The sequence below is a fragment of the Felis catus genome, chromosome E1, assembly GCF_018350175.1.
Source record: "Felis catus isolate Fca126 chromosome E1, F.catus_Fca126_mat1.0, whole genome shotgun sequence".
Taxonomy (NCBI): Eukaryota; Metazoa; Chordata; class Mammalia; order Carnivora; family Felidae; genus Felis; species Felis catus.
The window spans coordinates 22,795,080-22,817,470 of NC_058381.1; the positions used below are offsets into that span (position 1 = coordinate 22,795,080).

The following is a 22,391-nucleotide window of genomic DNA, read 5'->3' on the forward strand; positions in this document are numbered from 1 at the left end:
GACAGATCCACATGTGAGTGCAAACCCACTCTAACCACTCCCGGAGTTATGTGTCGGTTTTCCTACGGTAAGGTGGTTTCCTTGAGAACAGAAACATGTCTGGCCCATATTTGTATCCCTGTGCAGCATCCACCGTTGTCACTCAACACACACAGACGCTCGGGGTGAGGATGTGGCACATTTAGAGTTCTAGCAGCAAAACCTGGCTGTATGTGGGCTGTGAACCCCATGAGCCATCTGGACTTTCCCTGTGCCTACTGACATAGTTGGGGTTTGCTGCCCAGAATTTCTGGATATAGAGCCTCAGCATTCTGGAGACAAACTCCCCCCTCCCAGAGACCCATTTCAGTGCTGCCTGTCTCCCAGGGCCCCTGCCGACTCCCACCTGCCCCCGGGAGGCTTTCTCTTACCACCTGCTCCTCCTTCCCAGAGCAGCTCCAAAGGGAACAGGTGGTAAGCATTTTGAGATCTTCAGAGAAGAGAAGGACAGGGTTGCTGTAACCGCAGAGCATTAAAACTGGAAGGGGCCCAAGGGATGATGTAGCCTGTCCCTTGTACCCCACTCCCAACACTGGCCCTGGGCGGCAGCAGCCTCCGATCAAGGGGGAGGCTGGCCCCTAATTGTTACACTCTGCCGTGATTATGAAGTCAGTTCGTTGCACCCCCAGCCCACACAAACTAAGGGTGGGTCCACTGCCCCCAGTTTCTCTCTGCTTCCTGTCAGCTGTGTGGTGACGGCTGCGGTCCCCAGAGAGACAAGATGGCATCAAAGGCACTGTGTAAAGTGGGAGATGGCGGGGAGGCCATGCTGAAGAAGGAAAACCTCAATGTTCTGAATGCACTCTATCAAATGTCGAAGCCTTTTCCAAACCCCAAGTCTATGAACAGGACCGTCACTACCAAAGGACTCCCACTTTCCACAAGAGGCAGTTTGGTTAACTTCTTGGAGGAAGATACCATCAATCTACCGTAAGACACAAGTCTGGTCCTTTCCTTCTTTCTAAGGCCGGAGCTGAGGGGCAAGGAGAGGGTCCCGGAAAAGCAATGCTGCTTCCTTGACCTGTCACAGCTTGGTCCCTGAACTCCCCGGGAAGAGCACGGCACGTGTACAGGTTGCACTTTGGATGTCTGACCCCAAATCAGTTCTTGGAGGCTTGGAGGCCTCCTGCTCCAAAAGGCCTTCGAGGATTAGAGTTTTGTTGACGGTACTTTTTATCCTGCTTTGTCTAGCTGTGGTCCTCCCCACTCCCACACCCCCATACAGACACCCCTAGTCCATTCCATTCCCCATGGCTCCTCTTCCTCAGTCCCCCCTTTTGGGGTGCCTTTGCCTGCCTGATTATGTTCCCCCAATAGTCTGCCTGCTGTCAGCCTGAAGTTTATTGTTCTTCCTCAGTGATTCTGGGTTCTCTTTAGTTTGTTCCACAAAATTCTCTGAGCATCTCTAAGGTATCTGGCCTAATGTCAAGTTCTAGGAATGCAGAGTTGAAAAACCCAGCCCCTGCCTTCAAGGAGCTCTCAGTCTGGGGTGTGTGTGTGTGTGAGTGTGTGTTTGGAGATGTTCGGCAAGAATCAAGAATAATAAGCCCAATCTGTGCTATGACAGGACACCTTGAGGAACCAGACAGGGCTATCACTGTCTAGAAATTCTTAATAATTTTGAAGAAGTGGCCCCATGAACTGTGTAGCCAGTCTTGATTACATGAAAGGGATATGACGTCCAGTCCCTAAGGGACCTATAAGTAAGCAGGTGTGGCTAAAGTGACAGATACTTGCAGGAAATGTCATGTGATATGACAGGAAAAGCTTGGGCTAGGAGCCCAAGTTCAAATCCAAGTTCTATCACTTAAGATACATGACTATAGACTAATTAAGATCAGGGACCTTCAGTCCCTCATTTGCAAAATGGGGCTAACACCCATCCAGCAGAGCTGTCATGAAGAGCATAAAAAATATTTGTCCAGCATATAGCTCAATACTTAACTACTTTCTGTGCCCACTTCAGCACTGCTCTTTTGAATAAGAGAATCTAAAACAGATATTCTTGGGGTGCCTGGCTGGCTCAGTCGGTAGAGCATGTGACTCTCGATCTTGTGGTTGTGGGTTCGATCCCTGTGTTGGGTGTAGAGATTAGTTTAAAAAATTGCTTTAAATCTTATAGCTAAATATAGACTCATTAGGACAATCTGAAGTATAAGTGACCTAAATACAAGACTCCAGCCTACAAAGGACCTTGATGGGGGAGTCACCTATGGCAAATGTTCACCAAAGGCTAGCATAGAAGGTTTGGGCTGATCAGGATTTCTCAGGAGGTAGTCTTTGGGGCTGGAACTCAAGGAAAAGTTGGCATATCCATCAGCCACGAAGCCAGTGGTTGGCCTGGAGTGAGGGATCCGGGCATGTGTATTGATTGCTGGATCTGTCCGGAGCAGCTGGGGAAATGGGGTAAGAAGCAGAGGAGAGGAGCCAGAATGCACCAGAGGCAGATGAGAGCTGTGAGGCATGGGACCCAGGAGATCTGGGTTCTGGTCCAACCTCTGCCTTCAGCTCACCTTGTGACCTTGGTTAGGGTACTTGGTCCCCAAAGGCCCAGTGACTGCTCCTGCTATACCACTGCTCTTCAAAATGTGGGTTGTGGCCCATTAATGGGTGAGCAACTCATTCTAGTTGACAGAGACCAGGATTATAAAAATGAAACAGAAGAATAGAAAATTCCAGAGCACATCACACATAGAGTAATTACCGGTTCGTGAAATGTGTTTCAGTTTTACATGTATGTATGAGTATACCAGGTTTCCAGGTAGTATGTATTTCTTCCTTTTGGTCAAGGAAAAAAAAAAAAAAAGATTTGAGACCCAACCTTTTTGGATTCTGGACTACATCAGTAAAAAAAAAACCAAACAAACAAACAAACAAAAAAACAAACTAAGGAAACATGTACAAGGTTTTTCTTTGTAATAGCAAAGAATTGGTAACAAGACAAATGTCCATGTAATGGAAAGTGTACAACAGTTAAAATGTCTGAACCAGAACTGCATGTATCAATACAAATGAATCTAAAAAAACCAATGTTGAATGAAAAAAGCAAGCTGCTGACGGATATGACACCATTTATTTATATGAAGTTTTAAAATATGCAAAATAACAACTTGTGTAAGGATAGCGTACACATGTAACAAAGCTTTAGAAACACACATGAAGAATAAACACAAAATTTGGAATGTGCTGTACTGGTTACCTCTGAGCGGGAGGATGCAGACTGAGGAGGGGGACACAAGTGTCAGGGGCTTTAACTGTACTGCTGAGGCTTTAGAAGGTGTACATGATTTGATACGTGTGTGTATTATGAAGTGATTATCCCAGTAAGTTTCATTACCATCCATCACCACACGTGGTTATAGACTTATTTCTTATGATAAGAACTTTCAAGTTCTACTTTCTTAGCAACATTCTTCTTTTTGTTTAAAAAAATTTTTTTTAATGTTTATTCATTTTTGAGAGACACAGACAGAGCATGAGTGGGGAAGGGGCAGAGAGAGGGAGACACAGAATCTGAAATGGGCTCCAGGCTCTGAGCTGTCAGCACAGAGCCAGGCGCGGGGCTCGAACTCACAGTTCACAAGATCCTGACCTGAGCCGAAGTCAGACGCTCAACCGACTGAGCCACCCAGCTGCCCCTTTCTTAGCAACTTTCAAACATACAATATAGTAGTACTAACTATAATCACCATACATTATTATATATTAATATATTATTCTTGATATCTCGTGTATGTCTAAAATATTTCATAATTTAACAAAATTAGAATGGAAGAAAGGTTTTTGAGCTTTTACCCCAATATATTCATATTTACGTGTACTATTGTTAACTTTACATGCTACATATTAATAAATATTGTTAAATGTTGCAAAATCTAATTAGTAATTACTGTTCAACAGTAGCAAGTATTAGTAAAGCTTAATTATTTTTAATTTAGACACTTAGATATTTTTCCATACCCCACTAGATTGGTTTGGGCATTCCCCAGGGTATTTGCACCCTGCTGTGGAAGGAGGACTTAAGATTTTAGCAGTGTTTCTCAAATTCTGGGCCTCAGAACACATGCCTCAGAATCATCTGAAGATCTTATTAAAGATACTTTAGTAGCTTCCCCAGTCCCATCCCAAAGCGGGGCGGGGGAGGTGGGGGCAGGGACCAGGAATCTGCATCTTTCAGTAAGTGCCCTGGTGGGTTGAATGGACTGCTGCAGGGTGATAAGGATGTTCTGAGCTATTCAGAAGCATCTGGGGTTACTGGCGAGTCAGGCTCAAGGCCTGCCTTCGGGGAGCTTCCCAGCTGCATGGGCTGGGGTGGCCTCCTTCAGTGGGCTCACCTGTCTCCCTCCCACTCAGGAAGCCGATGCCAGTGGAGGATTCTGAATGCAGCTCTGACGACACCAGCATCTCCCCACTCTCATCCACCTTGTTGAATCCCATCAAACTGGCTGTGACCCAGCCCAACAGCAGCTTCTTTGCAGGGATGCTAGAGGGGGAGCTGAACAAACTCAGCCTCTCCTCGATGGGCAACGACACACACAAGAGGGACCTGGCTCTCTGCCCCCGTCCATCGAAATCCCAAATAGTCCCTGGGGGCCTGCTGGACCTTGACAACCCTGAGCTGGACACAGACACCTCCTCAACACCCTCAGAGTCCTCTGTGGTCATGGATGTGCCGGAGGCGCCCTTCATCTGCGAACACACAGTCAGCGACTCCACGGCTGTGGTGAGTTTCCCTCTTCGTGCCTTCAAGTGCAGGCTTACTGGCCGCCCCCGTGTGCCAGGCACTGAGCTGAGCTCCACAGGGAGTGCGAAGATGCCTACCACCTGCATCCTGACCTCACGCTCCTGGCACAGGAGAGAGAGCCCATGTCTGTAAAGCACTCCAGTGCAAGCTGGATTGGATGCAGTTCTATGGGCAGAGTTCAGATCAAGTGCCACCAGGAATTCAGGGGGAAAGAAAAATTACTTCCAGGTGTAGGAATAAGCTTGGTGGCTTTGGTAGCGTTTAAGCTGGGATGCAGAGGTAGGATTTAAACATCCAGGGATGGGAGAAAGACATTCCATGGAGGGGTTCACACCAGCAACACCTCACAGGTGGGAAAAAGTGGGAGCAAACAGCCAGGTCCCAATGTAGGGCTCTCGCACTTTTCTGTGCCTACAGAGCCAACCGTCTTCTTAAAAATGAGATTCCTGGGCCTCATCCCTAGAGATTCTGATTCAGTAGGTCTGGGGTGGGGCCTGAGAATTTGCACCACTAACAAATTCCCAGGTGGTGCTGATGGGCCTCATGTTGAGTAGCACTGTTCCAGGTCCAGGACAGGGAACAGAGTGGGGGAAGTTAGCCTGGAGTCATTTTTTTGGAGGTCCTGCAACGTTAGACTACTGTATAGATTTTTCTGTAGAGAAACAGTTTTTTGCAAAGCCTTCTATCTGGTGATATAAGGTGATATTTGAGCTGTATTTTAGGAAGATAAATCTGGAAGTCCCAGATGAGCAGTGTCTCTCCAAGTGTGGTTCCCAGACCACCAACGGTGTCAGCATCGTATGGCAACATGTTTGAAATTTAAATTCTCCTCTCCTCCCCCTCCACCTGGGCCTACTGAATCAGAAACTGTGGGGGCCAGCAGTCTGTTTTAACAGGTCCTCTAGGGGGTTCTGATGCACACCCAACTTTGAGAACCACTGGCCTAGATGGAGGAGAAATTGGTAATGGGAGACCTGAGAGAAGACAGCATGGCCAGGAATCTGCAGTGTTATAAAAACTCCCCCAGCTCCTTAGCCAGGCTTGGCAACCACTGTTGTAGCACAAAGTATGTGGGCTCTGGAACTACTGGTTTGAACTTTGGCTCTGTCACTCTGTGTGACCACGGGCCAGCCTCCCGCCTTCTCTGAACCCGTAATCTCATCTGCAAGGAGTGAGGTGCACAAGATGATCTCTAAGGTCCCTCTCAACTAGTCTAGAAGAAATATGGGCTGGGGGCACACCCTGAGGTGGGTGGGGCTGCCCAGGGAGAGTTGCAAGTGCTACAGGCCCGTAGCATGCCTTATCCCTTCCATCAGACCTGCCTCAGCCCCAAGGAGGGACAGGGGATGGGAGTGGGGCATTCGGACCCATGGTTGGGGGTGGGAGGTGAGGGGAGGACAGCCTGGAGCAGGTCTGAGGAAGCCTGGTGGCGGGGGGTCTCTTCTTCTAGATTTCCTGGACGTATTCCCTGGGCAAGCAGCAGGTCAGTTTCTACCAGGTCCTGTTGCAGGAGGTGGTCAAGACAAAAGACAATGAGCCGCCCAAGACAAAGAATCGCCCGTGGATCTTCAACAAGATCTTGGGCACCACTGTCAAGCTGATGGAGCTGAAGCCTAACACGAGTTACTGCCTCACCGTCCGTGCGGCCAACACAGCCGGGGTGGGGAAGTGGTGCAAGCCCTACAAAGTGAGCCCTGGGAGAAGAGGGCCGGGAGGTCAGGGGACTTGGAGGCAACTCATCTTCTTGCTGGCTGCCTTTCTGCCTGGGCGGATGAGCATGAATTCCAGGCTGCTTCCTTCTGGGAGGTTTAAGGATTACACCACTCTGGGGCCCACTGGGAATGCAAACTAATATATTCACCAGCACCTGTAATGTTCAGCTTCCAAAGCCACTACTTTTGGGATTCTTCAACTCATAATAATCGTGAGTGGGCCAGGAAGTTAAGGGCACCGAGGGAAACACAGGGAAGAGGCGAAAGGGGGACGAAGAAGGGAAGGGAGGTGGGCAGGGGCACGGGAGGAGAGGCCCAGACGACTGTGTTTGGAAACCTCACATGACAGAGAAGGCACTGGTTTGTACCTGTTTCTGGAGTCCGTGAACAGGCGGTAAGGCTACCTAAGATCCCATTTGGCAAACAACAAGGGGGTTGCAGAGATGAAGAGCTGAGCTAGGGTCAGGTCTGGGATGGAATTCTGAGGAGTTTTGTTTTATTTCAGTTTGCAACCGTGGCCACTGACTTGAACAGCTTCCCCGAGAACAACCCTATCCAGATCACCGTGCAGCGCAAGGAACCCCAACGGAAAACCGTCTCCATCGGGTTGGAGGAGATGCGGAAGCTGGAAGATCTGGAATACCTATTTCCCTACTAAGGAGGGCCCCGGGAAGCCCCTCACCTATCTTCAGCCTCAGCCCAGGGCTCTCAGGAACCAGAATCGTGAGATGTACCACCAGCACCATGCCAGGGAACTGCTGACCACCCTGCCCGGAGCCTGGTGGCGATGCTCCCAAATCTACACTCCTGGGCCCGGGCCTAGGCTAGATAGGAGCTCCATTCACCTGGAGATGCCACAGGCCAGGTCTGGTCAGCTACTGCCTACAGCTGCTCGGCATCCTCCTCCCCAGATCTGGGCTGGGTCCAGTCCCTTATTAAAGCACTGCAGGTCACCCAGCATACCGAATTGTGCTTCGTGTTGACAGCCGGGCTGGCTGCCATTCACCTTCCTAGCTTCTGCCAGGACCGAGAGTCTGGGTCGGGGGCTGGGGGGATATGGAACATATCCCCCTTTCCCTGGGGGAGGAAGAAATGTTAAAGACTAAAACGCACATACACTGGGATAAACAGCAACACTGGACAGAGGTGGTGGCAGCTCGTTGATTGTCAACAAGCTCTGGAAGGACGTGGCGCAAAGTGCACAGGTTATGGGGCAGGGTCTGCTCTAATCCTAGTTTTTCCTGGATGTGAGGGCACGGACAAACCATCTAAGATTCCTGGGCTGTTTCAGGGAGGTGAGAACCCTACGGGCAGGACAGTAGGGGTCCCATGAGGATCACGTGAGCACATAGAACGAGTGCACAGGGTAGGAACTCCGCCACTGGTGGCCCCCTTTGCCCTTCCTGCAGCCTCCCTGCAGAGACACACAAGGTGGAGACGGAGCACATCCAGATGATATGCAAAATCACAAAGGCATGGTGGGCAGGGGATAAGAGGTTAGAAATGCCGTGGCCTTGAGCAGTCCGTACAAGAATCCAACTGCCGGAGCATTGAAACGGGACAAAGGCAGGATGCATGGGAGGCAAGACTTTGTTCAAGCATTTGAGGACATCTGGTGGGGATTCCTTTCACTGTGTGACAGTCCTTATGGGGCAGAGAACCATCCTCCCATGTCACATCACACCCACTTCTGCTAGAGCCCTCACCACTGCACGCTGTTAGAGGGAGCCCCCTGGGACAGCGGTCACCTTCTGCTCTGTACCCTGAGAGCCCGGCACAGTGCTTGGTGCACTGCAGGAGCTCAGTGTGTTGTGTGAGAGAGGGGCAGACAAAAGAAGCCCTAGAACAACACTGGCCCGCACAACTCCATGGGCTGGTGAAGGTGTTCTCCATCTGTGCCGTCCGGTGCAGTGAGTAGCCTTCAGCTAGCATCACAGAACTGCACTTCTAACCATGTGGAATTCTGGTAAACACAGCCACATGTCGCTAGCATCTGCCACACTGGACAGCACAAGCTCACATCATCCTCTGGCCACTATCCTATGGCTTCCACCAGCGCCCCCAGCCCCAACGAGCCTCTCCCTTGTAGGCACAAGAGAAAGAGAAGAAAGGCCACCTCCCAGCCAGTATGGCTTTGGTATAGCCCAGAGGGAAGGGTTAGACAGACTGACTCAGCACAGCCCTTGGGTGAGCCTTGGGGACAAGGAATTAACCCGAACACACAAAATAAAAGTTATTTATTTGGTCACAGGATCCAGGGTCTGATGCTGAATAGAGAGAACATTCAGGAAAGGAGGAGGGGCAGCAGCAAGGGTCTGGTCACTGCCTGACCCCCCCCCCCCCGCCCCGCCCCAAGCAAGGTATGGAGTAACGGCCAACGTCTGAGCCCAGTGATATTTTCCCGTAACTTCGACCTCCTGCTCTGGGGAGGGACCTCACTGGGATCTGTCCAAGGACAGCTGACCACACTGGTTCACAGGGGCACCACCCTGGCCTTTGGTCTCTGTCAGGGTGGGCACTGGCAGCAGCTGAGTCCAGGTAGGAGTCCAAGAACTTGGGATTTCTCATCTCCTCCATCTGTGGAAAAGGGGAGGGAACAGCATGGGGATCCTATCTTGGGAAGGGGAGACTGCCATATAATCCCAGGAGCCCACTACGGGGGAGAACCTGTATTCACTTGGTCATTAAGAGACTGGCTACCATTTCTGCTCTGGCCACCCAAACTCACGCTGGGCACCCACTGCCTGCCCCGGCCGAGACCTCATCCCAGGGCCTGGCCTCTCAGATGCCCACCAAGGTCATCTGATAGCAAACAATGACAACATTTACAAGTACACGTGCTTTGGGTTCCCAAGTGTGTTCGCCTCCTATCTTTGATCTTCCCATCTACTGAGGCTTGACAACTCTCAGGAGGCAGGTGAACCACGCTCTTCAAAACCGCACAATGAAAGTCGGAACCAGGATTGGAACTAGGTGTGACGCCTTCAAAACCCAGTGTTCTAAGAACTACTGCCTCATGCTGGAGGGACTCTGGGCTCACCCTTCGGAGAGCACCGTCAGGGTCTCCCATAATCACTGTAATTCTGCAGTTCTCCCTCTTAACCACCGAGAGAACGTGGCACCACACGCTGTCCTAGGTACCTGGAGAACCCTTAGAATTCTACGCCAGAAGGGAAAGGTGCAAGGAGTGGCCAACTTAAGGGCAGGAGAGCCAAGCACACCAACCGCCACCTCCCCAAAACTCACATCCGGAGGCATTTGTCCTTCCCACCACTTGCCACTCTCTGGCCATCTGGACTCCAGTCGACAGCATATACCTAAACGGAGGTGGGGATGGGGAGAAGCAGGTAAGGTGTGGGGGGGGGGGGCAGCAGGGCCAGGCTTCAACCCCTACCTGCCCCACCTTTGCTCACGAGGTCAGCCATACCTCATCTGCGTGGCCTGGAAGATCAGCAGCCAGCTTCTGGCCCTTCACATCCCACACCTTCAGCGTGCTGTCACTGCTACCACTGACCAGGAGCCGGCTATCGGCTGACCACGCAATCTGGTACACAGCAGCCACGTGGCCACGCAGGGAAGCCAGGTACCTGGGCCAGGAAAGTGATGATGGGTATTAGGTCTGAAGGGGCCCCTGTGCCCTCCGTATCTGGACAACTTTGCATGACTTCGAATCCAGTGTAGTCCCTGCTCAGCCCATCTGCCTGATACCCCCCTAACACAAGTTGCTTGCTGACAAGTGGCATGGAGTAGTGAGCCAGGCTCACCTGGCACTTCCAGGTCAATACAGATTAGCTATGTCTATTTGGACAAGTCATTAGGACTTGTCATTTTGGACAAGTCTCTGAGACTCAGTTTCCTTATCTTGAAAAAGAAGGGAACGACCTATTTCAAAGACCGCTATACGGAAACCCACAATGGCCGAGACAGCAAGGCCCCAGCAAGGGTTTCCCTCGTCCCCTTTCTCTTCTTGCCCGTGCCTTTGCCTCTCTGCTGACCTGATTAACCTCAAGGGCACAGTATCTCGTTATACTGAGGCTTCTCAGACTTCAACGGGAGCAGAATCAGCTGATGACTTATATTAAGATGCAGATTCTGATTCTTAAGGTCTGGAGTGGGGCCCAAGACTCTGATTTCTATCAAGCTCCCAGGTGATGCTGCAGCAGCTGGTCTGTGGACCACACTTTGAGGGGGGCCGGAAAATGACTGCAGCTCAAGTCTACACTTCTGCTGCAATCCCGGCTGTCTTAAGGTCATTTCTCTTCTTTGATACAAAAGGAACTAGCACTTCAGTGCCCATTTATTGCCAGTCCTAAATATACCATCTCCCTTAGTCCTTGTAACAAAGCTGAGAGGTAGGTCTGCATATTACAAAAGAGGAGACAAGGCTCAGAATATCCAAATGCTTGCCAAGGCCACGCAGCAAGTAAGTGACACAGCCAAGCTCCTTCTAGAGGACCAGTGCCCTTCCTCTCCCTCCCCATGCCTCCACTCACCTGCCTGTCCTGCCATCCCACAGTTTGATGGACTTGTCAAAGGAGGCACTGGCGATGATGCGGGAGTCAGGGGAGAAGAGCACCTGGTTGATGAGGGCCTGGTGTCCCGTCATCCGTGCGAGGGGCTTCTTGTCCTCTGCTGGGGACCACAGGAATAAGGTGAAGTCGTCTGAACCAGACACTAGCCTCTCTGGGCCCTGGCCCTAGGAGAGGCAGAAAGCACACCGTGTTGGGCACGGTCTCAGACAGGAGAGCCCGACCTGGGCAGCAAACGCACCACTGACTGCCCAACACCAGCACGGAGGCCAGGACTAGGAGAAATGAGGCCCGGCCTGCTACCAACTCACATGGGACCCCTGGCAGTCACTTCCCGCAAAAGGAAATGTTATGCACCTGGGATAATTTCTAAGATACATAATCACAAGAAAAAGCAAGGTACAGAATAGTGTACTAAAAAAGGGAAAGATTTTATGTGTGGGTTTGTACACACGTGTATGTATGCTGCATCCTGTGTACACATACACGTGTATGTGGAGGTATGAAGTCTCTGGAAGGAAAGACAGGACACTAGTAGCTCTGGATGTTTCCAGAAGGAAAGGATGGATGGGCAACAGAGACGGGAGACTTCTTCACCATCTACCTTTTTGTGTTCTTTGAAGCCTCGACCATATGAATGTGCTACTTAAATTAAACACAATAAAAAATACAGAAAATGCAATAAACAGATAAGCAAGTGAACACAACAAAATCACATGGTCCTATACATTAAGATTTCAGGATTAAAAACTAGGATTTTCATGAAGAACTTTCTGGAAGAGGAACGTCTGAGCTAGGCCTAGAAGGGGGAGAGGACTGAGTGCCTGCAGAGGGTTTGAGAGACCAGTGGAGGAAGAGTAGGGAGCCGGGCATGCTGGCGGCAGGCACACACTCACCCGCACGAGGCTGTATCGGCTCAGAGCCCTTTCCTTCAACTCCTGCACTGTGGCCAGGTACCAGAGGGGAGAGGAAGAGATGAGGAACAAGGCTGATTAGAAAATCCAACACAAATGGCAAACACCCCCGGCCCAGGTTGCACACTAAGCCCAAGAACCGGCTCCTTCCCAGGTGGCCCTCTCCCACGCACTCACAGGACCCTCGGAGATCTTGGGCGTTAACCGAGGCCTCAGCTGGCTCGAAGGCGCCCGTGCGCAGGGCGTAGTCAGTGCTGAGTGCCATGGTGTTCACCCAGTGGCCGTGGCCTTGCAGGGTCCGGCACAGCACACCCTAGGGCAGAGGAAGACCGGTCAGACGCATACCCACCCTACTCTCCACCCTAGGGAACTGGTACCCCCAGATTAGCCCCAGAAGACAGCGACATGGGACTCAGAATTAGGTCCCTCGTTCATTGTGATCTTAATCAAATCTCACCGCTCTGGGCTGAAGTCTCTCCTCACTTACAAAATGCAGGTACTGGCCCAGATTGTTGTTTCCAAAAGTATGTTTCATGGAAAGGAACTTAAGTATGTGAGAAGAAAAGGGTTCCAGTCAAGTAACTATGGGATGTGGCAGGTTTAATAAAGTTAACAACAGGCTTCCTGAAGCGGCAATTTCTGAACCACGTTAATGAACACTGGAACCTCCACTATCATGCAGCACCAACCACAGGAACCCACTGTTCCTGAAGCACCTCCTGCCACCCGGATCCCAGAACACACTGGTCAACATTCCTTCCAGCCCTGGCATCTCATGGCCCGAGATTTCCCCAGGTTGCTCTCTGGACCCTCCCAGCTCTTACATCGTGAGCCCTCCAGACTTTGATGGTGCGGTCCTGGGAGGCAGAGTAGAGAAGCCCGTCCCCTCCCCACCGGAGACAGGTGACTGACTGTGTGTGCCCGGTGAGGATGCGCTCACAGCGGCCCACAGTTGTATCCCAGACCCGCACGCTGCCATCCTTGGAGCTGCTGGCCACATAGCGGCACTCGGGGTTCCTGGAGAGGGGAAGGGAGATGTGGCCCCACTTCTGATGTGGGAACAGCAATAGCACCACCCCCCCCTTCTTAGCTCAAAGGCCAGGGACAATGACTCAACAGCTTCCTGACTCCAAGACCCAGCTGCATTGCAAGGCAACTCTCAGGGCCTATGATGAACAGCCCCCTCTCAAGCAGCAACAGATTTGGAAGCCCTAGCCCACTGCCCGCCATGCCAGTACTGTCAGTCGGGCTGGCCATCCCACCCCCTGAGGCAAAACCCCTCTGCATCAAGCAAGGGAGGAGACCACCTTGAAGCCCTGGCTCCTCACTTCCCCCAGTTCTGTGAGCATCACTTACACGTGGAGGGGCTCCCAGCTCAGGCCTGTGATCCACTTGCTGTGGCCAGCGAGGGGCCTGCCCACCTGCTTCCCTGTGCTTGGGTCCCACAGGAGAATCTGAGGGACAGAAGCTTACTGAATAACCCTCTCCATCCTGTCCCTAGGTCCACCAAAGTTCCCGCCCACTGCCCCCAATCCATCTTTCCCTGAAGGCCCCAGAACCTCACTTGACCCATGTCCTAGGAAGGAAGCCCAGAGTCCCTGACTGGTTACCATGACCACCATCTACCTGGCCATTCTTGCAGCCCGAGGCCAACTTCTTGCCATCTGGGGACCAGGATATGCTAAGGACCCAGTGTCTGTGTCCTAGGAAAGCAGGGGAGGGAGAAAGCAAGGAGCACATATCTGTCTTTATCCCCAGTACCTAGCACGCCTGACACGCTGCAGAAACTCCTCAACTAGCCCGAGAATAAATGATTGGTCAAACCAAAGGGGAGACGCAGTTTTCTAGGCAAAGGAAGAATTCATCCCAAGTGCTACAGCCGTGCATCCTGCTGCATAGATAGTACTTCCGCTAATAATTCCTTCCATGATACGTGGTATAAAGTTTCAGATCCTTTTTTTTTTTTTTTTTTACCTTGACCAAAAGTAAGAAATGCATGCTACGTGGAAATCTAGGATACTCATACATACACATGAAACTAAAACACATTTCACCAACCAGTAATTACTCTACGTGTGATGTGCTCTGGAATTTGCTTAAGGGTATGGAGCAAAGCAAAAATTATTCCCAATTTTCCAGATGACAAAACTGAAGCTTAGGGAGCAGGCCCTACCCACACAAGGTCACCCAGCTAGTGTGACCTAAAACTAGCAGCATCAGCACCAGCTGGAAACTTGAAATGCAAATTCTCAGGCCTCATCCCAGAACTAAAGAGACAAAAACTCAGGGGTGGGGCCCAGCAACCTGTAGGTTAACAAGCCTCCCTGCTGATTCTGATGCTCAAGTTTGAGAACCACTGTGGTGGAGGTTGGATTTAAGGCAGGTTCTCCTTGCTACTCAGCACAACTCACAACCCCACACTGACTCTCTGGTCCAGTCTCTGGAAGTGGCTGGCTGGGTTCAAGGATAGCCTCTACCTAGAAGCAGGCAGCTGCTAACTGGGTTAAGGGGTTGAATTGGCTCTGGGCCTCCTCAGAAACTAAAGAGCTGAGTAAATGATCACCCACCTACCACTGGGTTAAGACCCTCCCTCTAAATGGCTAACTGCATACTGACCCTGGCATGTGAAATGCGGTGTCTCGGTGCTGAGATCCCAGAAGCGCACAGTGGTGTCTCCGGAGCCACTGGCCAGGTACCTGAGGAAGAAGAGAGGACACCTGACCTCTGCAGTGGGGACAAGGGGTAGGGCTTACACCAAAACAGGGCACATGTGCATTCTGGCTGCCTATTCAATTGTCTTCTGCGTGTACAGTCTGGGACTGGACTTTTCTCCCTCCCCTGAAGAGAAGTATAACACTGATACCATATGGGAGAAGAACCCCCTACCTCAAGGCAGCCATATCTCTCTTCTTCCTTTCTAAAAGGAATGGCCACAGCCATAATCAGATTTAGAGTTTCTCGTTATCTGTGTAGGATTGCGAAAAGCAAACAAACTCAGTTTCACAGATGATGAAATAAGTCAGAAAGTGATTTGTCTGGGGCACACAGCCAGGAAGCCTACAGTTCAGCTCTCCTGAGATCAAGGCCAAGAAAGGCCCTTCCAAGATGGGTGTCCTTCAAAACCAAACCCCACTGGGGAAGTCCTCTACCTGGAACCCGTGCCCTGAGCTCAGGTCTATGATAGGCAGCCTGAGGTCCCATTGATTGTTAACTTGGGGTATCTGCCCCACCCCAGCCAGAGGCTGTACCCCCACACTCTATTCCACGATTCTGCAACTGTCCTTACTTTCCTGTGGGGCTGAAGGCCACAGAAATGACTGCCTCGCTGTGACCTTCCAAAGAGCTGGTGCAGCGGGTCACAGCACGGACCCTGAAGATAGCCTGTGGCTGGTAGATGATGTCAAGGACCTTCTCTGTCTCCACTGCCTGTGACTCCAGCGTCTTCCCCAGTGATGAGACGATCTCAGCATCGTGGACAAAGAAAGCCAGCGGCACGGGATCCTCCTAGAGGGCAATGGCAAAGGGCAACTCCTCCATCAAAGGATAGGAGCCAGGGGTGCTCCCCAGTGTGCTGTGGCCAGGTGAAGCTTCATTCTCTCCAGCCATGGCGTGGGTACCCCCACCATGCCCACCCAAAAAGGCCTCTTTTATCCTCCAAGAGCAACTGCAAGATACTTAAAATAGTACTTTAAAATCCTTTATCTGCATTTCACAACAACCCTGGGAGGCAGGCATTCATATTCCCACTTGACAGATGAAAAAACTTGAGGCTCAGAGCAGCTAATTAACGCAACGTCATATTGGTAACGACTAATCCAGAAAGAAAACTGAAGTCCAGAATTAGTGTCAGTATACAGGATCATGCGGCGTTTTCTAAACTGCTACACCATGATGTACAATGTGTAAGAAGCATCCAAAACTCTGGCTGAAAACACAGACTCTGCCTTACCCCAGGGTCTGGTGTAGTAAACCTGGGGTGGGGTCTAGGTATTATATTTTTAAGCCCCCAGCCCCCCACCCCACCCCACCCCACTATAATGATGAATGGCCCCACTGATTTAGAAGACCACGGGTTTTGAACCTGACATTCGGGTTCTAATTCCCAATCTACCACCTACGACATAGCATCGTACAAATAATTTACTGCCTCTGGGCCACACTGTCAGATGGGGATATTAACGAGGAGCTGCGTCGCGGAATCTGACGAGGTACGTTCAAAACGCGCGGTCTCTCTTCCCAGGTGGACCTCGCAGGTCGAAGCGTAAAGCGCTGTCACACGAAATACATCTCCTGACCGTCCCCCGACGTAGGTGGCACTGCCACGGACGCGCGCCAGGGTGGTTCTCCCAGTGTCGGCGAGCGCTGGGACCCCCGAAACCCCAGACCTTGGATCTCCCGGTCCCCTGCAGGCCGGCCCAGAGCAGGCCCTCCCGCCCGGGGGAGGAAAGAGGCGGCCGGGCCGCCGCTCACCTGGGCCAGCAGCGCGTTGCACACGAGCTGCAGCTTGTCCGGGGTGATGTCCACGGGCACGTCGAACGGGGAGCCCAGCAGCTGCCCGCCCTCATCCTGGAACTGCACCAGCAGCCGCTGCACGTCGCGCGCCGCCGCCTCGTCCTGTGCCTACAAGCGCCGCGGGGGTCAGCCACGCCGCCGGGCTGGAAGGCCCCCACTGCCGCTTCCCTCTGAGCTCGGGGACCCCGGGCCGGAGCGCCCCCACTCCCATTCACTCACACCCACCGCCGCCGCCGCCGCCATCCCGCGTTCGCACGTGGAGGAAAAAGACTCAGGCGGGACGGAGCGCCGCCCCCGGGGGTAGGGCGGCGCTGCAGCCCGCGACAGCGCCCTCTGGTGTGGCGGAGGGGACGTGTCACGCCGTGCCGGCCAGGCTTCGGCAGTGGGAGCACCTGGTACCTGCTTCCACAGCCCCATCTTGGACAGGTGGCTGTCACCCCGACCCAGTCCATCCCAGTGTCGTGCAGGATACAAACAGCCTTTTGTCTCTGCAGAACAGGGATTTTTGCCCCACTTCATAGGTGGGGAAATCGAGGCTCTGAGCGGTTGACTTTCCCCCAAATCAGAGACCGGAAATGGCAGAAGACTAAATTGGGTTGGCTCTGACAGCAGCTCCCCTGCATGGGTGGTCTAGGAAACTAGAGACTGTTGGGTTACAGGCAAGAAATTATTATTCTTTTTTAAATGGACCAAATCGATTCATAATTCTTGAGTACAAAAGCAAAAAATGTCTGCAGTTTTCAACACTGCAAAACAATAACAATAATGATGATAACGAGAGCAGTGTGTCAGGCATTGTTCCAAGCGTGTCACACATAGAACTCGTTAAATCCCCACCTTCCTCTCCCCACATTACAGATGAGGAACTGAAGCGCAGACCCACTAACATGAGGGCTCTTACCAGAAACCTGGGGTCTTCCTTGGCAGCTCTCCCCACATCTGGACGGTATCATGCTTGGTCAGGCTGGCCTCCTTAACCTGTCCTGAATTTGTTCTCTCCATCTCCACTATTACACTTTGGACTGAGTCACCGTGGTTGCCTACAAAAGCCTCTTCACTTGCCTCTCTGTTTCCACTCTTGCCTCTTCCGATGTATCCTCCACACTGCCACTGGGGTGACGTTTTCCAACCAAAAATCTGGTCTGTCACTCTCCACCCTAAAACCCTACAATGTCTCCCATAATAAGCAGGACAAAAATCAAACTCCTTATGATGGCCCACTCAGCCTTACTTACCTCTCCAGCCACTCCTCTCTCTCTCTCTCTCTCTCTCTCAATTTTCTCTCTCTCTTTTTAATGTTTATTTATTTTTGAGAGAGAGAGAGAGCACAAGTTGGGGAGGGACAGAGAGAGAGGGAGACACAGATTCTGAAGCAGGCTCCAGGCTCTGAGCTGTCAGCACAGAGTTTGATGTGGGGCTTGAGCTCGTGAACCGCGAGATCATGACCTGAGCCGAAGCCTGACGCTTAATCAACTGAGCCACCCAGACACCCCACTCCTCTCTCTTTAAGATTAAATTCTTCTGGCTTTTGCTTAGTTCTTCTAAGGTATGACCCTTCTTACATCGGTGCCTTTGTATGTGCAGACTTCTCTGCCTGGAACTTTGATGGGCAGAGTTGTGTCCCTCCTCCCCAAATTCATATGTGGAAGCCCTAACCCCCAAGGTGACTGTATTTGGAGAGAGGACCTATATGAGAGTAATAAAGGTTAAATGAGGTCATCAGGGCAGGGCCCTAGTCTGATAGGACTGGTGTCCTCAGAAGGAAGAGATACCAGATATTACCTCTCTTTCTATTTCTCCTCCTTTCCCCTCTCCTCACATGGAGGAGAAGCCATATGAAGACACAGTGAAAAGGTGGACATCTACAAGCCAGGAAGAGAAGCCTCACCAGAAACCAATGTTGGTGGCACCTTGATCTTAAACTTCTAGACTCCAGAACTGTGGAAAAATACATTTCACTTATTCAAGCCATCCCACCTGAGGTGGTTTTTTTTTTTTTAAGTTTATTTATTTATTTCGAGAGAGAGTGAGAGACAGAGAGAGCGCAGGAGTGGGAGAGGAGCAAAAGGAGAGGGAGAGAGAGAATCCCAAGCAGGCTCCACCCTCAGTGCTGAGCCTGATGCAGGGCTCAATCTCATGACCTCCAGATCACGACCTGAGCCAAAATTAAGAGTCAGCCCTTAAGGTACTGGGCCACCCAGGCGCCTTCTGCCTGTGGTATTTTGTTATAGCAGCCTGAGCAGCTGAAGACAGGGACAATTCCTCATTCTTCAAGTCTTGCCTGAAATATACATGCATTCATTCAACAAATGTCTCTGCCAAACATTGTTCTAGGAACTCTACATATATTAATTCATTTAATCATTCACTCAGGAAGCTTTCTCTGAAACAATGCCATGTTTCCCTATTATGTGTTTTCACAACATCCTGGTATTCTTTGTATTTAGGAATCACAGATCCGTGGAATTATTTCATCCATTTATTCATCGAATATGGTTGAGTACCTACTATGTACGCACTGTGATAGCCACGTGAAATATGTAAGTGAACAAAATAGACACAAATCCTTGCCCTCATGAGTGGTCTCTGCTTTCACTGTCATTCACAGTTCCTGCTACATAGTAGATGCTTACAAATTGACATGGAGTGAATTACTGAATCAGGATTTGAATCTAAGATTCCTAGGACCTAAAGTCAGAGAACCTCAGTTTTCTTCCAGTGGCAGGATCCTTTATTCCATTGCTTCATTACTACAAGAGCACTTGCCCCACAAAGGGGCCCAGGGTTTAGGACACCATGATGGCAGGGAATCCCTTCCTCCATTCATTCCTTCATTCATTTATTCAGTCAACAAACCTGCAACAGACAAATATGCATCAGAGCTGGGCCTTGGGTCCAGCAGGACAGCAGAACTTGTCCACAGTCATAGCTGTGTGTCCAAGGTTACCGATCAAAGAGCAGAATCTTCAGTGCGTTTCTCTGCCATGGTCAGGTAGGTTTGAAGATGTATGGGGAGAGGGGGCAGAATTGTGGTAAGAAAAGCATCAACAGGAAGACATCATTCATTCATTCATTCATTCATTCAGGAAACCCGCGTTGGGCACTCACTCTGCCAGCCTCTGTGCCAGGGTACGTCAAACTTGCAATGAGATGCTGTCTTTACCCTGTGGGAGGGAGCTCACAGCCTAGGCTTGGAGACACTGGGAGGTGAGAGAGTTCTGAGTCCAACTAGGAACAGACTCAAATTTGTCTCAGGAACCCTCAGTCAGATGAGAAGAAACAAGTCCTGCCCCAGGGGAGACCTGTTTTGTTCTTCCTTCTTGTCCCAGGAAGACCCTCTTTTGATGAGGGAGACTCAGCTGATCCCAGGAGAGGTCCCAGGTGGGGGGGGGGGTACGGTCCTCGGGCTCAGGGAATTCCAGACTGACCTAGCTCTGACCAAGAAGAAGCCTATAATCTAGTGGGGGACATTAAGAGCCCACCCTCTCTGTCTACTGGGAAGGGTAGGCTGAATGCATCCACTCCACACGGATGGGGGACACAGGAGAAGGCATGCAAACCAAAACAAAGCACCCATTTCCACTAAACTTGAACTAGTAAGCCCCTCTGTCTTTCAGAAAAGGAGGGACATTTCAACAACGAGTACTGGAGGGGTTGGGGAGTTGTGGGCAAGTGGAAGAGAGGGAGGAACTCTCCTCCCTCCAGAAGGGCATTTCTGGAAGTCTCCAGTTGGTCCTGGACCTGGGCAGCTGCTCTAAGTCTGCCAGCCCCTCAGCTGTCACTCTGCTCCCAAAATAGCAGTGATTGGGGGAAGGGAGGGGAGATTGTTTATCTGGGATGGAGGGGGAGAAGGGGCATTATAGCTGTGTCTCCCTCCCTTCTGGATCTTTCTCTGCTCTTTGTGGTATGAATGCCCGAGTCCAGGACTGCCCCTGAGTAGGACGCTGGGGCATAGGTTAGTCAGCACTTCCAGGTGACTAATGACTATCCACTCTGGGGAGGAGGAAGGCCCTGAGTATCAATGACAGACTCCAGGGACACCTGACCCTGTGGCCAAATATGGTCCGGAGCTACTGGCTCAGGCGATAAAACCTCTTGGGTGGGGGAGGGAGGCAGATTAAGGCTTGGTGGCCAGGGGGTGGCTCACGAGGGAGCTCAGCCGAACAGCATCACAGGAGGACAGACCAGGAGCACCGTCCTCTGAGAAAGTGAGCCCGCGTGGAGAGTTCCTCAGACCGGGGAGGGAGAAGAGGGACTGAGAAGAACTTTCAAGGCTTGCAGTGAGAATTCAGGCCTCCGGCGTGGTGGCTTCACCCGCCCAGCTGGGAGGGAAGGAGAGGGAGGCACGGGGGCTCTAAGATTCCTTCAGCCATGCTCTTCTGCAAGCAGGTGCTATCATGTCCTTCTGAGCAATGGATTTGGGGGTGATAGGCATGGGTCCTTTCCAGGCAGAACCCTCACCTTCCATCCCAGTAGAAGGAGGCCCTGGAGCTCCAGACCCGAGGCCAGGAGTCTGGAGTGGGGGACTGGCCCGACTGAGCTGCTCCTGTCCCGACAGATGGCAGAGGCAGAAGCAGCGCAGCTGAAGGAGGAAGGGAACCGGCATTTCCAGCTCCAGGACTATAAGGCTGCAACAAAGAGCTACAGCCAGGCCCTGAAGCTGACCAAGGACAAGGCCCTGCTGGCCACGCTCTATCGGAATCGGGCAGCCTGTGGCCTGAAAACGGTCTGGAGCGGGCAGGGCGGGAGGCTGAGGGCCAGCACTCAGAGGCAGGGGTGAAGGCAGCCCCCCATCTTGCTGGGTATCAGACCCTTAAGCCGCCTTGTCCCAGCCCTTTCTGCTGGAGCCCTCAGGGCAGAGAAGGGCACCTCCCACTGCTTTCCTGGGCCCCCTGCCTGACCCACTCCTCTGGGAGACAGAAATTCCTCCAGTTGGGAATCAGCCTAATGGGAACTGGCATCACGCCGGGGGCTTTTTCCATGTTATTTCGCAGCATCTTACTAACAGCCCCGTGAGTCGGCTGCTGTTGTCGTGCCCATATAGCAGATAAAACAAACTCAGGGCTCGGGGGGCTTAGTCACTCACCAAGATCTCCCAGGTCATTAGTAGCAGAGCCTGGATTCAAACCCAAGTTTGCCTAATGTCAGAGCTCATCTGCTCTCCCATGCCCAGCCGGGGGTCCGCCCTTGGTTCCCTGACAGCCAGCAGCTCCCCAGCAAACCCTGTCTGGTTGTCTCTGCGTTGGGCCTGCATTAACCCCGGCTGCTTCCCCTTCTCCATTTCTCAGGAAAGCTATGTTCAGGCGGCGTCAGATGCCTCAAGAGGTGAGTTCCCTTTCCCCAACCACTCCCCCACCCCCAACCCCAGCATCCCTGTTTTGTCTAAGAGGCTCTTTGTCAATTGAAGAAATGACAGATTGTGGAAACGCCATCCTAGGCATTGTAGGCGGGGCTTCGGATGTCCAGAGAAGCCATCCCTAAATTGCATTTTTGCAACTCGAATTATATATTAAATCATAGGTTGAGGGAAATTAAAATTTTTTTTTCAAAAAAAATTTTTTAATATTTGGTTTTGAGAGAGAGAGTCAGAGCGTGAGTGGTGGAGGGGCAGAGAGAGAGGGAGACACAGAATCGGAAACAGGCTCCAGGCTCTGAGCCATCAGCCCAGAGCCCGACACAGGGCTTGAACTCCTGGACCGCGAGATCATGACCTGAGCTGAAGTTGGACGTTCAGCCGACTGAGCCACCCAGGCGCCTCTTAAATTTTTTTTTTTAATGTTTATTTATTTTTGAGAGAGAGAGAAAAATAGAGAGAGAGAGAGAGAGAGAGAGAGAGAGAGAGCAGTGCGAACCAGGAGGGGCAGAGAGGGCAGACAGAATCTTAAGCAGGATCCAAGCTCTGAGCTGTCAGCACAGAGCCCGATGTGGGGCTCAAACCCAC

The 22,391-nt window shown here is 51.5% G+C and overlaps 3 protein-coding genes and 1 non-coding gene across 8 annotated transcripts in view; 3 read left to right on the top strand and 1 right to left on the bottom strand.

The window, feature by feature from the left end:
• Positions 1–31: 31 nt before the first annotated feature.
• FNDC8 (fibronectin type III domain containing 8) lies at positions 32–7,455 on the top strand. Of its 2 annotated transcripts, none has more exons than XM_019817519.3 (4): positions 32–969; positions 4,393–4,762; positions 6,234–6,443; positions 7,001–7,455. In XM_019817519.3, exons 1-4 carry the CDS (start codon positions 761–763, stop codon positions 7,151–7,153), a joined length of 942 nt encoding a protein of 313 aa, XP_019673078.1. In that variant the 5' UTR covers positions 32–760; the 3' UTR covers positions 7,154–7,455. The 2 variants fall into 2 exon arrangements, with proteins under 2 accessions (XP_019673078.1, XP_003996614.1); XM_003996565.6 differs by having other exon boundaries at positions 668–969; positions 6,234–6,470.
• Positions 2,052–2,124, top strand: TRNAE-CUC. The gene has a single exon. It is a non-coding gene; the product is annotated as a tRNA-Glu (tRNA).
• A 1,260-nt stretch (positions 7,456–8,715) lies between the features above and the next one.
• Positions 8,716–16,882, bottom strand: NLE1 (notchless homolog 1). 2 transcript variants are annotated; one of them, XM_006940090.4, is made up of 13 exons: positions 16,676–16,882; positions 16,409–16,558; positions 15,225–15,442; positions 14,555–14,634; positions 13,565–13,641; positions 13,295–13,392; positions 12,763–12,955; positions 12,116–12,251; positions 11,921–11,967; positions 10,989–11,191; positions 9,923–10,082; positions 9,742–9,812; positions 8,716–9,072 (listed from the first exon to the last, which is right to left on the bottom strand). In XM_006940090.4, the coding sequence occupies exons 1-13, from the start codon at positions 16,865–16,867 to the stop codon at positions 9,060–9,062; spliced, it is 1,638 nt and encodes a 545-aa protein (XP_006940152.2). In that variant the 5' UTR covers positions 16,868–16,882; the 3' UTR covers positions 8,716–9,059. The 2 variants fall into 2 exon arrangements, with proteins under 2 accessions (XP_006940152.2, XP_006940151.2); XM_006940089.4 differs by having other exon boundaries at positions 16,670–16,882.
• Positions 16,883–20,269: 3,387 nt separating this feature from the next.
• UNC45B (unc-45 myosin chaperone B) overlaps positions 20,270–22,391 on the top strand; it is a 35,367-nt gene continuing 33,245 nt past the window's right edge. The window contains exons 1-3 of one of the 3 annotated variants that reach the window (XM_019817521.3): positions 20,270–20,405; positions 21,009–21,176; positions 21,739–21,775. In XM_019817521.3, the coding sequence (XP_019673080.1) occupies positions 21,009–21,176; positions 21,739–21,775 (205 nt within the window). In that variant the 5' untranslated portion in view covers positions 20,270–20,405. Of the gene's footprint in view, positions 20,406–20,524; positions 20,731–21,008; positions 21,177–21,738; positions 21,776–22,391 lie in introns of those variants that run through there. The other 2 variants (XM_003996567.6, XM_006940091.5) reach the window with 2 other exon arrangements.

Coding starts and splice junctions, on each gene's coding strand:
- FNDC8 (XM_003996565.6), top strand. CDS start 761: ATGGCATCAAAGGCACTGTGTAAAGTGGGAGATGGCGGGGAGGCCATG. Junction 4,763..6,233: donor TCAGCGACTCCACGGCTGTG/GTGAGTTTCCCT, acceptor CTCTTCTTCTAG/ATTTCCTGGACGTATTCCCT. Junction 6,471..7,000: donor AGTGGTGCAAGCCCTACAAA/GTGAGCCCTGGG, acceptor GTTTTATTTCAG/TTTGCAACCGTGGCCACTGA.
- NLE1 (XM_006940089.4), bottom strand. CDS start 16,867: ATGGGGCTGTGGAAGCAGGTACCAGGTGCTCCCACTGCCGAAGCCTGG. Junction 12,956..13,294: donor AGCTGGGAGCCCCTCCACGT/GTAAGTGATGCT, acceptor TCCCCTCTCCAG/GAACCCCGAGTGCCGCTATG. Junction 11,192..11,920: donor GCCGATACAGCCTCGTGCGG/GTGAGTGTGTGC, acceptor TGCCTCTCCTAG/GGCCAGGGCCCAGAGAGGCT.